Below are 17,313 nucleotides of genomic sequence, written 5' to 3'. Positions count from 1 at the left end.
AGGTTTCTCCCTTCAGTCTCCTCTTCAGGAGGTGAAATGCATGCTCAATTAGGTTAAGGTCTGTGATTGATCTGGCCAGTCTAAAACCTTCTGTTCCCCCCCAGTGAAGTCCTTTGTTGTCTTGCTGCATGACGAAGTGCCTCCCAATTAGATTGGATTGATTTCTCTGAAAATTGGCAGACAGAATGTTTCTGTAGACTTCTGAATTCATTCTGCTGTGACCATTATGAGTGACACCATCAAGAACGATTAGTGATCCCATTCCTGAAACGGCCATGTAAGCCCAAGCCATGATACTACCTCCACTGTGCTTGACCAATGAGCTTGTATGTTTTGGATCACACTTTGGCCTTTCCATCACTTTGGTAGCGCTTACTCTTGGTTCCAGAAAGGCTTTAGCTTGTCTCTGTATCTCTGTATTCCAGACTGAAGTCCAACCTGGCTTTCTGATTCTTACTGCTGATGAGTGTTTTGCATCTTGTGGTATGGCCTCTATATTTCTGCTATATAAATCTTCTTTGAATGGTGGACTGTGATACCTTCACCTCTGCCCTGTGGAGGATTTTGGTGATGTCACTGACTATTGTTTTGGGGTTTATTTTCTTTACAGCTCTCACAATGTTTCTGTTATCAACTGCTGCTGTTTTCCTTGGCTGGCCTGTTTGATATCTGATTGTTAGTACACCAGCGGTTTCTTTCTTTTTCAGGACATTCCAAATTGTTGTATTGGCTATGCCCAATGCTTGTGCAATGGCTCTGATAGATTTAGCCTTTTTTTCTCAGATTCAAAATGGCTTGCTTTTCTGCCATAGACAGCTCTCTTGTCTTCATGTTGATTTATCCTTTTTAACAACAAATGCAGTCTTGACAGGTGAAACCCAGTCCTCAAAGCATTCCAAAACCTTCAATGGCTTCAGGAGTAAAATATTCAGAGCTAGTGATTGTTTAAACAATCAATCTAACAGGGCACCTGAGCAACAAGAAACCAGGGCAACAAGAAATCAGTCACGTGTTCCAGTAGTTTTGATCACTTGAAAATGTGTGGGTTCAAACAAAAGGTGTCATGTTCTATGTTTAACAAATATACACTCCTGGGCAAAACAAAACAAAACAAAACAAACAAACAAATAAATAAATTGGGCCAAGCCCAAAATGGCAAAATATTAAGCTTTTAATTTTGTTAAAAACAAATCACTGGTTAAGAAAATAGTGTGACTTGAGCGAATACACTCCTAAGACCTCCTGTGCCAACATTTGCTTGTTTACTTTTGCTGCAGTGAACTGTTCGTGGAAAAGCTAGAAACAGGGAAATTTACTTATGTGGTCTTCTTGTACAGAAAGGGATAATCATGATAATGATTAAAATGTTTGATGTAAAAACACATGTCTGCGTGTACAAAAATGAAAACAAAATAAAAATAAAAAGCTGTCTGCAAGTTTACCCCCAAGACTTAAACATTTAAAGAAAGGGAAACACTATCTCATACACATTACTTTATCAATTTGTTTAATTCGTGCTAATTTCCTGACCAATTATTTCTTGTTAAGACCAGTAAAAGCTTAATATTTTGGCATGTTTGGCGTGGCCCATTTTATTCCACAGGAGTGTAGATGTAAATATCACGAAATTAAAGTTGATATTCTGATCTATTGTCTCATATTCATCTTTTGATCTCAAACACAAATATCTTCACTGTATTACAAATGGGCCTTGCCATTACTGCCGTTACCCTTACTTTCAGAGGGGACTGTATGTTGTGGTCCTCACAGTAAGCATCCAAACAATTCTGGTCTGGAGTGAAATGCATTTGCAGTTTTGCAAATGTTTTGGGGGGGTTTTCAGACACATAATACACTCATGTTGAGGCCTTGGCATAAACGATTATTATTATTATTATTATTATTACTATTATATCATGTTCTATATATTTTCCAATTTATTTGCACATTTTGCAAATAAATAATCAACTATTACTGCTTTAAGATGAAAATAATCAGTGTCAAGTGCATGGAAGTCAACGATACATGCAATAAATGTGCCACCTTGTGGTAAATCCTCAATTGCATTAACAAAATCATGATGAATTGACTTGTCTGATTTCATTACACCTGATTCCACTGAAGTTCCTGACCCTTTTGAGGAACTTATAAGAAAGGAACTGTTCTATAGGAGAACTACCCATTTCCTGAACACATTACTGGTTTGCGCTTTCGCTGCAGGAACCATTTGTTACAGTGAGGGAAAAAAGTATTTGATCCCCTGCTGATTTTGTACGTTTGCCCACTGACAAAGAAATGATCATTCTATAATTTTAATGGTAGATTTATTTGAACAGTGAGAGACAGAATAACAACAAGAAAATCCAGAAAAACGCATGTCAAAAATGTTATAAATTGATTTGCATTTTAATGAGGGAAATAAGTATTTGACCCCTCTGCAAAACATGACTTAGTACTTGGTGGCAAAACCCTTGTTGGCAATCACAGAGGTCAGACGTTTCTTGTAGTTGGCCACCAGGTTTGCACACATCTCAGGAGGGATTTTGTCCCACTCCTCTTTGCAGATCTTCTCCAAGTCATTAAGGTTTCGAGGCTGATGTTTGGCAACTCGAACCTTCAGCTCCCTCCACAGATTTTCTATGGGATTTAGGTCTGGAGACTGGCTAGGCCACTCCAGGACCTTAATGTGCTTCTTCTTGAGCCACTCCTTTGTTGCCTTGGCCGTGTGTTTTGGGTCATTGTCATGCTGGAATACCCATCCACGACCCATTTTCAATGCCCTGGCTGAGGGAAGGAGGTTCTTACCCAAGATTTGACGGTACATGGCCCCGTCCATCGTCCCTTTGATGCGGTGAAGTTGTCCTGTCCCCTTAGCAGAAAAACACCCCAAAGCATAATGTTTCCACCTCCATGTTTGACGGTGGGGATGGTGTTCTTGGGGTCATAGGCAGCATTCCTCCTCCTCCAAACACAGCGAGTTGAGTTGATGCCAAAGAGTTCCATTTTGGTCTCATCTGACCACAACACTTTCACCCAGTTGTCCTCTGAACCATGCAGATGTTCATTGGCAAACTTCAGACGGGCATGTATATGTGCTTTCTTGAGCAGCGGACCTTGCGCGCGCTGCAGGATTTCAGTCCTTTACGGCGTAGTGTGTTACCAATTGTTTTGTTGGTGACTATGGTCCCAGCTGCCTTGAGATCATTGACAAGATCCTCCCGTGTAGTTCTGGGCTGATTCCTCACTGTTCTCATGATCGTTGCAACTCCACGAGGTGAGATCTTGCATGGAGCCCCAGGCCGAGGGAGATTGACAGTTCTTTTGTGTTTCTTCCATTTGCGAATAATCGCACCAACTGTTGTCACCTTCTCACCAAGCTGCTTGGCAATGGTCTTGTAGCCCATTCCAGACTTGTGTAGGTCTACAATCTTGTCCCTGACATCCTTGGAGAGCTCTTTGGTCTTGGCCATGGTGGAGAGTTTGGAATCTGATTGATTGATTGCTTCAGTGGACAGGTGTCTTTTATACAGGTAACAAACTGAGATTAGGAGCACTCCCTTTAAGAGTGTGCTCCTAATCTCAGCTCGTTACCTGTATAAAAGACACCTGGGAGCCAATAAGTGATGTTCGGTACAGCAACCTCCACTGCAACGGTTCCTAGTCTGCCGTAAATATAGACTACAGCCTAAGAACTTAAATTGGCAATAGTTCCTCTAGTGGAAATTTGGAGCTCTTTGGGACAGTCAGGGTCTCTCGGCACAGAAAATTCACAGTGAGTATACCAACCAAGTTAGATTTTTTTGTTGGTCAACAATTAAATTCTAAACACATAGTATCAATAGATCATAAAATAGTAAAGATGATTAAAAATACAAGAGGCAGATAGTAAGAGTGCATAGCATCTTCAAATAAAACATGCTAATTAATCTGCAGCAGGAGCAGGAGCAGGAGCGGTATTGCTTTAATCTTAAATCACATGTTCCCATCCCTGGTCATGGAGTATCCCCTGTCCTTCGCATTTTAGTGTTTCCCTGCTCTAACACACTTACTTCAACCCAGGAAAGACTGTTAATTAGCTGATTAATTAGATTAAGTGTATTGGAAGCAATGAAAAGCCTGTAGAACCCGGGGTACTCCAAGGTTCAGAAACTATGGTTTAAATCACTCAGCTGAGATGAGCTGATTGAAAGTAAGTTTTCACCAACAAGTTATAAGTTAGCTAATGACTTTTCTAGTCATTAATTTGTGTTTTTCACTCATTAAGCATGTGTTCCCCAATTTTTCAGCTACCACTAAAAAAACAGCAAGAAGTAATCTGATCTTTCTATAATCTTTACTTTATCAAACATATTTATTCATGTAAACATTGCTAATGTTTCAAAAGGATTGTTCCATCTTGTACATACATGAAGACTAAGCTGTAAGCTCCGTTCTGTTGTCACTACCATGAACTCAGAAGCACATGCATTGTCTTTTCAGGATCACAACTTTAGCCAGTGTTTTAAACAGATTTTGCTGTGACTGAGTGCTGCTTTGGAGTTAACAGTCTACTGTTACACACCGAAGTGCAAGGAAATTTCTTAAAACTGTATTTAAGAAAATATGAAACAAAAAAGAAACAACAAATTCAAGTGTTCTAATGAATGTAATGAAATATGCTTCCATTCAAAACTCTGTTCTCATTATTATGTACAGTGTTAGTGCACAACAGTGAAAACAATGTCATTATGGTACTATGTGCTTATTAAATTAAATTGAAACTGGTCCAGGTTTTTAACATCTTGACAATAACATTACAGTAGCTTCTCATGTACTTGACACCATTATATCTGTGTAACAATTAATACACTTAATATAATTACAATTAATACATTGTATACAGTTAATATACTACTACTTTTTATAACCCCAATTCCAAAAAAGTTAGCATGCTGTGTGTAAAAAAAAAAAAAAAAAAAAAAAGAATACAATGATTTGCAAATTTCATAAACCCATATGTTATTCACAACAGAACATAGAAAACATATCAAAAGTTTAAACTGAGGAAATGTACCATTTTAAGAAAATAATGAGGAAATTTTGAATTTGATGAAACACATCTCAAAAAATTTGTGACGGGGCAACAAAAGGCTGGAAAAATACATGTTACTAAAAAGAAACAGCTGGAGGTTAATTGGCAAGAGGTCAGTAACATGATTGGGGATAAAAAGAGAGAGGCAGAGTCTTTCAGAAGTAAAGATGGGCAGAGGTTCACCAATCTGCGAAAAACTGCATCTACAATTTGTGGAACAATTTCAGAATAATGTTCCTCAATGTAAAATTGTGCAGACTATGAATATCTCAAATTTCTCAAAATACATAATATCATCAAAAGATTCCGAGAATCTGGAGAAATCTCTGTGTACAAAGGACAAGGGTGAAAATCAATATTGCACGCCCATGATCTTCGGGCCCTCAGGTGGCACTGCATTAAAAACAGGCATGATACTAACTTTTCTGAGACATGTTGCGGCCATCAAATTCAAAATTACCTTATTATTTTCTTAAAATGGTAGACTTCTGCAGTTTAAACATTTGATATGTTTTCTTTGTTCTATTGTGAATAACATATGGGTTTATGAGATTTGCAAATCGTTCTGTTTTTATTTACATTTTACACACCATCCCAACTTTTTTGGAATTGGGGTTATATGTGTGCTACTGTCTTAAATCCATAAGAGATTAAACAAACTTTACACAACAACTTTACAATGTCAAAGACCATATCATACGCTATACATTTCTCTGACAAAAAAATAAGTACACTATATACACACACAGGATATACAGAGCTAAATGTTAATGTACTCCTGAAGCTCAGATTTCAGCCACTTAAAAGTTGGCCGATCCTCTGGCTGCTCGCTCCAGCAGGACCGCATAATCTTGTAGATGAAGTCAGGACATTTGGAAGGCGCAGGCATCCTGTAGCCACGTTTGAGCTCATCAACTACAACTTTATTACTCATACCTACAAAACACAAGAACAACAAAAAAAAATTGTTTTGACAATTCACAGAATTTATGAGGATTGTAGGAAAGTAATTTGCATTGTGCTTATTTCCACCCAACTATAACTTATTATATTGCTGTTGCAACTTTTAAAAGTAAATCGAAGAAAGCAGATTATGGTTTACCTGGATAAGGATTTGCGCCATGAGAATAAATCTCATGTAAGAGAACGCCAAAAGACCAGACATCAGATTTATTAGAGAAACGGCCGTGTTCGATGGCTTCAGGAGCTGTCCACTTGTATGGAATCTTTTTATCATTCGACAAATAGACTGGTTCCTTCAAGAAGAATGGGCACATGTGAAAACTAAAATATCTTTCTCAAATCAGGGAACTGTTGTTTATAACTGACAACAATAGCCATCTAACAATATTGTATCAGATTTACTTTTGTCTTTTGGTTTGTTAAATTCCACAATGCTGCTAGTCAAAATCATTTAAATGGCATTTCATTATAATAGCAGTATGATGGTGAACATATATTTCATAATGACAAAAAATACACGCAATAAACAAATAGCATGTTTTTAAAATGAAATATCTGATCCGGTTTTGTTTGTTTGTTTCATCCTACAGAATCCTAGTCCTGATGCACACTTCTAGTCTTAACCTGAACCTTTTTGGCAAGCTTCTTAAAAAAATCATATTCATATCTTTATTTGTATTTATTTAGGACAATTTAAATAATGTATTCTTATTTAGTCACATCCCTAATGTAGACTGTTAAGTGTTCTGTTGGATCTAAAAACCCATCTTAATCGAACCAATTTAAGTTATAAACAAACATTTTTAATCATTCTACAGCAGTCTCCACTTATTGAAACTTTGCATATACCATCTACTGGCCTCAGTTCTTTATTTACCTGATACTTCATTACCTGAAGTCCCCTATATAAATTGGTTTATCATTTGGAATTTGTCTCAATAAAACACCTCTTGAGTGTGCACAATGCCTTTGCATTTTGTTACAGTTTGTAAGTAAAGTGGAAATCAATAGTATACAACATAAATATCTACACTGAGTGGTGAATAATAGTATATACAGGGGGAAAAAATTATATGAGGAATCAATTTTGGTTTTAACAAATACGTCCAAGCTAAAATACTCTACCAATATATTAAGAAAAGGCCTAGGATATCCTATAGCACAGCAGGAGTTAATGAATACTATGATAGTTTATAGCCTAGACTATCTACTGTACTCCTACAGCATAATTTCCAAACGCACATTAAATTCTACACAGATAAAATATTTTGTAAACATTACCTTAATAAATCGTGCTAAACCAAAGTCAGCCACCTTGCACAGGTATCCTTCACTAACAAGAACATTGCGAGCTGCCAGGTCTCTGTGAATACTATTGTGATCCTCCAGGTAAGTCATCCCATCAGCCACCTGGCATGCCATGTTAGTCAAGATTTCCAGGTCTAAAGCATTGCCCTCTCGACCTCAGAAAAGCAAAGAGAGCAGAGAAAAAAATGTCTGTAAAAATAATTTACAGCTTCAGCCAATAAAATGTACAGCTGTGTTGACAGTAAAACACACTAATTCACAATAGGATATCATTTGGAAAGAATGACATGTTGTACAACACTATAGGTTCTCAAATAAAAGGGCTACAGAGAATCTTTACTTTAGCCTTGTTTGTTCTTTTCTGCATTTTTTGAGCAGTTGCTCAGAAGAAGATTAGACTGAGAGTGAAAACTTACTGCGGAGAAAACTCTGCAGGTTTCCCTTCTCCATGTACTCAGTAATAATGTAATAGGGGGTGGAGGAAGTGCATATTGCGAAGAGGGAGATAAGGTGGTTGTGACGCAACTGTTTTAAAACCTCAACCTCCATCTGAAATGTTTGCTGGTTCAGAGAATCTGAGAGGAAGACATATAAAATAATATTAAACATAATATTAAACATTCAGGTGGATGACAAATTAAAGGGCAAAACTGGTTACTGGTGACTGGTATGATGTAGGGGGCATTTTGATGGCATGGTTTGAGTCAATTTTTGGGGACGATCAATGCAAAAATCAATGCAAAGTTATTCTGACTATTCACCCTTATCATATGAAGATTTTTTTCTGACGGTAGTGGTCTCTTCTAGCATGATAATGCTCCCATCCACATGGTGCAAGCTCACTGAATGAATCTGAAAATGATGTAAATCAAACACTCTAGCCTTCGCATTCAGCAATTCACAACTCGATTGAACACCTAAGGAAGATTTTGGACTGGCATGTAAAAACAGCACTCTCCACCAATATCATCAACACAACACCAACTGAGGTAATGTCTTGTGAAGTAATGGTGTTCATTCATTCAGTACAGTTCCAAAGACTTGTAGAAGCTGTTTCAAGGCATATTGAAGCAGTTTTGGTAGCTTGTGCTGGCCCAACACCTTTCTAAGCCATAATGTTGGGAAAGGAACAGGACGTGCTACACTGTAATTCTGATAAAAAATCTTATGTGACAAGGGAGTCTATATCTGTTTCATTATAGTTTAAGCTTAGGCATCATACAAAAATTTCTGGAATAATACTGCATAGTTCACAAGTTGACAACCCTGGTCCTGAAGTACCCCTGTCCTGCACATTTTAGTATACCGACCAGCCATAACATTAAAGCCACCTGCCTAATATTGTGTAGGTAATAATATTGTGTATCTGACACATCGAGGCATGGACTCCACAAGACCTCTGAAGATGTGCTGTAGTATCTGGCACCAAGATGTTAGCAGCAGATCCTTTAAGACTTGTAAGTTGCGAGGTGGGTCTTCCATGGATCTGACTTTTTTTTCCAGCACATCCCACAGATGATCAACCAGATTTGTGAATCTGGGGAATTTGGAGACCAAGTCAACACCTTGAACTCTTTGCCATGCTCCTCAAACCATTCCTGAACAATCTTTGCAGTGTGGTAGGGTACTAAAAGAGGCACTGCCATTAGGGAATACCATTGCCATGAAGGGGTGTACTTGGTCTGCAACAATTTTAAGGTAGGTGGTACGTGTCAAAGTAACGCACTCAGCCATCCACATGATGTAAAAAAAGGCGATTCATTAGACCACTCCACCTTCTTCCATTGCTTCATGGTCCACTTTTGAAGCAATTTCTACTATAGCCAGCATTAACATTTTCAGCAGTTTGTGCTACAGCAGCTCTTCTGTGGGATCGGATAATCTTGGTTCCAGAACTTTTGTTGCTCATCTCTGTTTTGTTTTGTCTTGTTGCAAATTCTAATCTGGTCTTCTGATTCTTACTGCCAATGAGTGTTAGTATGTACAATGGTTTTACAGTAACTACCCTATATGAATCTACTGTGAATTCTGGACAGTGTGAAAATGTTGACCAGCAGCGTATTACAGGCCATTTCAGTATTAGTTTTTCCAAGTTCATGTAGGCCAAATGAAACAAATCTGTTCAATAACATTTGTGCAATAACACGTTCTTCTGATTAGCTTAACTTGGTGGACTTATAGATATTTAAGGCAGTTAGGTTCCCACTCACAAACGTCCTGCTCTGTATGTTCCTACTTCTGTTGCTGCCACCTAGTGTGTCAGAGGAGGTAGAGCTCATAATGATCAAAATTTGAGATATATCTTGGAGAACTAAATTCATCTTACCAGTATCTTATTTTGTGATATTCAAGTCAGTGAAATTCTGACTCATGCCTATTTTATACAGTTACATTGTAGAAGTGACCTCATGCTAGCATTTCTATAAAATACTGGCATGCTATGGTATATAAGCAACCAGGGGTAGAAAAAGGTAATGTGGCATAATGGCATAATTATCAAGCCAAAAATGTACTCAAGAAAAAAGTTTCAATTAAGTTAATGTCCTGTTTTCAGGTAAAAACTAACTTTTATTACTTATCTAACATTGTTATAAGTAACTGTGCTAATAAAATATTAATATAATATTATCTGACATTATCAAAGAAAATGGGCTAGCTTAAATATGGCCAGTTAGCATTAATAAATTAGCTAAACTTACAGCGGCATTTTTTTTTTTCAAATACAGAATTTATGCCTGATATGGATTCTCAAGGGATGCCAAATTATATATTTCTAAAGTTTTACACTGATGAACTTGATTGGATGCTTTAAACTGAAGTGTAAATAAAATAAACTGGAGACCATTCTATTGATATATAGCCTACAGTCATTTGCTGAATGAAAGAAGAAGAGACCTTTGAGATTTGTAACAAATACTAATTAAAATTTAAGGAGTTCAAAACAATTTTTTTGGAAATGTAAATAATTAAGAGTATATGCATTCAATTTCAACACAAGTGAAGTATACAGTAAGTACACCAAACTCATACTGAAGTATAGTAACGTAGTACAATAAAAAGTATTTTTCACCCCTTTAAGCACTCAGGAGATATGGATTCACGCACAGGAAGGCTTTCTTGATGATCCAACAAAACAAAACAAACGGGGTAATGCCATTAACTGGTGTTACATGCAATAAAGAAACATCAATTTTCATTGCCAAGTGAACCATACTGTAATTTGAAAATCCTGCTGAATTTGGTCACCTTTCTAAAAGTACCATGCATTTGAACTTGAGATTACAAACCACTGATTGGTCAAAGACAAGCATCCAAACAGTCATCATGAATTATCATTCAAGCTTGGGGGAAAAAAAATGTGAAAACGATAGTTGGCAAAACTTTGTCTCACATAAAACTAAAACATCTTGACGCTCCATACTACTTCATTTACCAATTAAACTAGCAAAGTGATGTCATCACCCTCAACCTCCAACAGAAGCCTCAAATTTTCACAGGTAGCAGAAAGTAATGAGATATGTATTGTTTTAGATTTGGTTTAGTGCTATTACGCAGAATATGATATGAAGGTATATCCATATCTTATTGTTCTCTATTAGCTGTGTATTTAAGGTCACTAATATTACTATAACATATGTGAAAGCTTACTGTTGTTCTTGAGAACTTTGATGGCCACGTAGGTTTGGTTCTTCCACTTGCCTCGATAAACATCAGCAAAAAAACCACATCCCAGCTTGTCCTCCAGAGTAAAGTCCTCTTTGGGAAGTTCCCACATGTCCACTGTGCTGTGAGACAGGTCATGGTGCTTGGGCTTTCTCTGACAAGACAACAGGTGTGTTAACACAAATTTACATTTTGTGTGCAGTAATCTGTATTATTCTTCAAGTGTGCTTAGTGTTATCAAATGCACTAATACTGTATTGTATCTCATGACATAACATGTAGAGCTAAAACCACTTCCTCAATTCTTCTCTATTTTGGGGGGGGGAGAGACAGAATATGATGTAAAATGATGGTCAGCATGAAGGAAATATTCATTTTAAGAAGGACAGGAAAAAACAAAACTGAGAAACAGAAAGCTCTTTCTGTCTCACCCTGACGCAGGGCTTTTGCAGTTTGTCCACAGAGGCCAGAGGATGACTTTGATAGTGTTGTACAAGATCCAGCAAACTGTAGAAGCTACAGGACTCTTCCACATAAAATTTGCTCTCTGAGAAATAGATCTTGAAGTGCTTTGCTTTGTTTTTTACCTTAACTGATTCAAAAGGAATATCATTAGAAAAATAACAAATAACAAACAAAAATTAAAAATAACAAAAGTGAACAGACAACAAGAATTTTGCTAGCATCTTAGTCTGAAAAAAAAACAGCTAGCAGGAGGTACATATACCTCTAGTGAACATTTAAATGCATGAATTTAACTTCATACTGGCAGAATTAATGATTTAATTCAAAGATTTGATGGCTTTTTTGTAGGCTGGGAGGTGATTTCTCATGTATAGCATGAAACAATAAGCATGAATATGCAGTGCACATAATCAAAATAAATCCAAAAGTTTCAGGATTGTTTATGTTTATCAAACTATATAAAACATATAACCTTTAAATACACACCTGAGAGTACATGGCCCACATTGTCAGTCTCGCTTACTCGTATCAGGAAAGCTCCATCTTTGTTTTGACCTGTCATGAGGTGACTGAGACACTCAATCCGATTCATTTTGCCAAAGAACCACCTGATAAGAATAATGTCATAATAAAGATAACACATCATAATAATAATCCTGAATATATGGTTATAAACCCTGATTATAAATTTTATCAGGCATGTTGATTGACAAGCTATTTCACTAAACAAATAAACATGCTTGGTGTAATCAGTTTTTGTTTTACACCATGATTATCATAATCAGCAACTTTGAACCTAAAAGTATGTTCAAAGTTCAGTATAGGTTATATAGTGTATAAAAGTTGATAAAATGTTATTTTTCTCAATGTATTACTAGCCATAGTTTGGAAACCAAAGGGTCCTTTGCAGTTCTCTCATAATAGCAGATTTCTATAATTATTTTGTAGAATTGGACAATTTCCCTAGCCCTCTCAGTCATGCTGAACTCTGAAGAAAAGTTACATAGCATTAACACTGTTAACAGACTGTGTGAGGACCCTTTGGCACTGGTCAGAATTTGAATCAGGTGTTCAAGATTGGGTGCCAGTGATTATAACCTGTTCCAACCTGAGTGCAGGTGGAACCGGTCTTATTTATACCACTCATATCTAGTGTCTGGTGTTCTCTTTGCTATTGAGGTGTGTGGTGTCATCATGCCAAGATCTAAAGAGTTCTGTAAGGCCTTCAGATAAAAGGTTGTGGATGCCTATGAGTCTGGCAAAGGGATTTTAAAAATTCCAAATTAGTTGAAATTCATCATTCCACTGTAAGGAAAACAATCTACAAATGGCACAGATTTCAAACGACTGCCAATTAGGTCAGGACTGGCAGTCCCAGCAAATTCAGCCTAAGAGCAGACCATCTGATGCAAAAAGAAGTCTCCAAGAACCCCAAAGTTTCATCACAGGATCTGTTAGTAAGTTTTACAATTGTTGGTGTCAAAGTGCATGCTTCTACAATCAGAAAGAGATTGCACAAATTTGAGCTGCATGTAAGGTGTGCCAGGAAAAAGCCTCTGCAAGACTACAGTTTGCCAATGAGCATATAGGCAAAGACCAGGCCTTTTGGAATAATGTGCTCTGGACAGACGAATCAAAGATTGAGTTGTTTGGCCACAGTAACAGCAGACATGTTTGGCACAGACCAAAGTCAGAGTTTCAGGAGAAGCACCTCATACCAACTGTGAAGCACGGTGGTGGAAATATTATGATTTGGGGTTGCTTTGCTCAACTATGAATTCTGCATCAAATCAAAGAGTGCTTGAAGACAATGTAAGGCCATCTGTCCGAAAGTTGAAGTTGAACTGAAAGTGGACCTTTCAATAGGACAATGATCTTAAGCACACTAACAAATCCATCAAGGAATGGCTCAAAAGAAGAAATGGGGGGTTATGGAAAGGCCTAGTCAAAGCACGGATTTGAATCCCACTGAAATGTTGTGGGGAATTTGAAACAGGCAGTACATGCAATAACCTCTCACATCTTGCAAAAATAACCTCAAACATATTGCAACTGAAAAAATATTGCATTTAAGAGTGGTAAAAAGTTCCAGCAAAGCTGGTGGACAATTATGCAAAATACCTACAAGAAGTTATTTCTGTTAAAGGGGGCAATACTGGCTTCTGAGGACAAGGGAATATAACACTATTGCTATTTCTGTTAAATAATTTTCCTTGTGGGTTTGTTCAAGATATCAACTTCATTAATAGGCACTGTTTCAAAGATGATCAAATGTTTGCTTGGCCAAATATGTCAAACGCCAACAATTTCCATGGGATGTACTTATTTTTTCACATGACTGTACTCTATATGCTACCTCTCGGTCAAATTATTCGTAAACATGGTATTAGCTTCCACTGTTATGCTGATGACACACATATGTATGTTTGAACAAAGCCAGATGACAGACAGACACCAGCTTAAATAAAGTTGAATAACGTATAAAGGACATTAGACACTGGATGCTTATTAACTTCCTTTTACCTAATTCTGACATGACAGAAGTACTTGCAGCTAGAAGGAGGCTTTCTGATTACATAGTAACTCCAGGTAGATTTTCTGTTTCAGAAGTAAAAGATCTTGGTGTGATTATTGACTCCAGTCTTTCATTTGAAGCTCATGTAGATAATATTACTAGGATAGCCTTCTTTCATCTCAGAAATATTGCTAAGATAAGAAATATAATGTCACTACATGATGCAGAAAAAATAGTTCATGATTTTGTTATCTATATATGAATAAATGATTGAAAGGTTTTGTGACAACTGTGCAGGTTGAGTTTATCTTGGAATCTGGAGTTATGGAAAATTTACTTTATGATGTTAGTTGGAATTTTGATTACATTATTCCCATAGTATTAGCATTGAATAACATTGTTTTGTCAGTGTGACTCTAAGCACTCTGGTTTAAGTTAAGCATTATGATATGAGTTGTGCATTATAGTTTACATTAGGCACTATTGTTTAAATTAGGCATTATGGCTTAAGTTACGCATTTTTTTATGTTAGGCACTCTAGTACATATTATGCATTATGGTTTACGTTAGGCACTATGGTGTAAGTTATGCATGGTATAAGTTATGCATTATGGTTTAAGTTAGGCACCCTGATTTAAATTAGGCATTACAGTTTAAGTTATGCATTATTTTTTAAGTAAGGCACTATGGTACAAGTGGTTTCTTGAGTGTACACTACTTGGACGAGGCAGGAAAAGGAAGCTATCAACAGCTGCAACCAGATTTCTGAGAAGGCAGGCTGTGAAAAACCCTCAAGTGACTGCAAAAGACCTGCAGCAAGACTTGGTGACAGCAGCCACTGAGGTTTCAGTGAGCACAGTAAGAGGCGTACTAAACTCAAAATGTTTCCATGCCAGGACTCCAAGACGTACCCCACTACTGACCCACAAGCACAAGAAAAGTCAGCTCTAAATCATATAAATAAGCCCCAGAAGTTTTGGGATTCTGTTCTGTAGAGCGATGAAACAAAACTTTTCAGCACGATGAATCAGCAGTCAGTCTGGAGGAAGAAGAATGAAAAAGGAACACTCTGCCAAGCATGGTGGTGGCTCTGTGATGCTCTGGGGCTGCTTTGCATCCTCTGGCACTGGAAACCCACAGCATGTGGAAGGCAAGATGGATTCATTGAAGTATCAGAAAATTCTAGCAGAAAAAGCTGTCATGCTGTCTGTGAGGAAGCTGAAGCTTCAGCATCATTGGACCTTCCGACAGGACAGTGATCCCAAGCATACCTCAAATTCCACCAAGGCTTGGTTGCAGAAGAAGTCCTGGAAGATGCTACAGGGCCATCACAGTCACCCGACTTGAACCCCATCGAAAATCTCTGGTGGGATTTGAAGAAGATGGTTGCAGCACGCAAGCCCAAGAATATTACTGAACTGGAGGCCATTGCTCATGAGGAATGGGCTAAGATTCCTCAGGAACGCTGCCAGAAGCTGGTGTCTGGCTATGCATCTTGTTTGCAGCAGGTCATAACAGTAAAAGGATGTACAAAAAATAAGTACTAAGTACTAAAAATGCTTGCTATGAAGGGGTTGAATAATTTTGAAACTGGAGAAATCATAAGTTGCATTTTCAGTTGAATTTGGGGAAACCACTTGAAGCATTCTTTGTATTGAACTGTTTCAATTACTTTTGTTTGAGTTGTTCACTGCAAACAGCTGAAAGTCTGTAAATTTTTACAATAAACCTGATTTGCAATGGGGGTTGAATAATTTTGATTACAACAGTATGAATTATTTTTTAAGTTAGGCATTATGGTACAAGTTATGCATTATGATTTTAAATTAGGCATTATGGATTTAGTTATGTATTATGATTTAATTTGGCACTCTGGTTTAAGTTATGTATTATAATTAATTTTGGGACTTTTGTTTAAGTTATGCGTTATGGTTTAAGTTATGTATTATGATTTAATTTTGGCACTCTGGTTTAAGTTAGGCATTATGGTTTAATTTTGGGACTCTGGTTTAAGTTATACATTATGGTTTAAGTTAGGCATTATGGTTTAAGTTATGCATTATGGTTTAAGTTAGGCATTATGGTTTAAGTTATGTATTATGGTTTACTTTTGGCACTCTGGTTTAAGTTATGCATTATGGTTTAAGTTATGCATTATGGTTTAAGTTAGGAATTATGGTTTAAGTTATGTATTATGATTTACTTTTGGCACTCTAGTTTAAGTTATGCAGTATGGTTTAATTTTTGGACTCTAGTTTAAGTTATGCAGTATGGTTTAATTTTTGGACTCTAGTTTAAGTTATGCAGTATGGTTTAATTTTGGGACTCTGGTTTAAGTTATGCAGTATGGTTTAATTTTTGGACTCTGGTTTAAGTTAGGTATTATGGTTTATTCACTCCACTTCATGTTTTCTCGTGTACTCGCTTGACTAATGCGCAAGCTTCCTTTTTTGACTTATTTTTGTTTGGTACATAAGAGTAGGAAACGGATTATAAATATACAAGGCAAGAGTTCAAGACTCACGGTTGCGACGAAACCGATTCGGCGCGGTCCAGGAAATTGCGCGGCACGATTCCGGTGGCGAGCACACAGCCGCTCGGGTCCAGTTTGCTGGCGGTCCACCAGTCCCCCGAGCGCACCACGACGCGGAACCGATCTCCTGCATCGAACGACAGCTCGTCGGTGTCGCGCGCTTCGAAAGCCCATATTGCTATATAAACAGCGCGCTCCGGGTCTACAGGCTGCGTTTTGTACTCGCTCGGTGACGTGTTGTAGCGCTGCTCCGAATCCGGATCACTGACCGATTTGATGGGACCGCTGTTCGAACTTTTCCTCTGGAGCTCGTTCTTTTTGTCGCTTTTGAACATTCGGTCCCATAGTGACCGGAGACACGGGCACGATCTCTTCAAACAGTCCTCCATGTGTTCCTCTACGGTGCGCTCTCTATGCAGTCGGGCCCTGGTAAATCACCAAAAAAACACGCACTTCTTAGAGAGGGAGAATTCAAAGAACGATTCTGATCAGAGGGAAATGATCTAAGGTAAAAGAAGTCTGCAGACTTCCTCATTTCTACCACGCCTACACGCGCAGGACGCACGTAACGGGAAGCCATGCATATAGTTCAGTAAATTAGCGCAGTGAACAATAAAACCCTTCATGCGTAGATAAAACCTTAACCTACTGCATACACTCAGAAATACTGGGATCAATCGTTACCTTTCTTGGGAACGTGCCTGTGGTGTACCATCATTTAACTTTTAGAATAAAACTTTGGACGTATACATGAGTGGTTCCTAAGGTCCAATAAAATTTAAAAGCACCTTAAAT

At 37.6% G+C, this 17,313-nt stretch overlaps 1 protein-coding gene across 1 annotated transcript; it reads right to left on the bottom strand.

The window, feature by feature from the left end:
• Window positions 1-4,626: 4,626 nt before the first annotated feature.
• ptk6b (PTK6 protein tyrosine kinase 6b) lies at window positions 4,627-17,244 on the bottom strand. The gene is made up of 8 exons (XM_017487755.3): window positions 16,510-17,244; window positions 11,957-12,078; window positions 11,437-11,597; window positions 10,991-11,159; window positions 7,759-7,917; window positions 7,316-7,497; window positions 6,174-6,327; window positions 4,627-6,007 (listed from the first exon to the last, which is right to left on the bottom strand). Exons 1-8 carry the CDS (start codon window positions 16,905-16,907, stop codon window positions 5,832-5,834), a joined length of 1,521 nt encoding a protein of 506 aa, XP_017343244.1. The 5' UTR covers window positions 16,908-17,244; the 3' UTR covers window positions 4,627-5,831.
• Window positions 17,245-17,313: the final 69 nt, after the last annotated feature.

This window comes from Ictalurus punctatus, chromosome 15 (genome assembly GCF_001660625.3).
Source record: "Ictalurus punctatus breed USDA103 chromosome 15, Coco_2.0, whole genome shotgun sequence".
NCBI lineage: Eukaryota > Metazoa > Chordata > Actinopteri > Siluriformes > Ictaluridae > Ictalurus > Ictalurus punctatus.
Note: the sequence above shows the minus strand (reverse complement) of the source record. Positions and strands in the feature narration are given on the sequence as shown.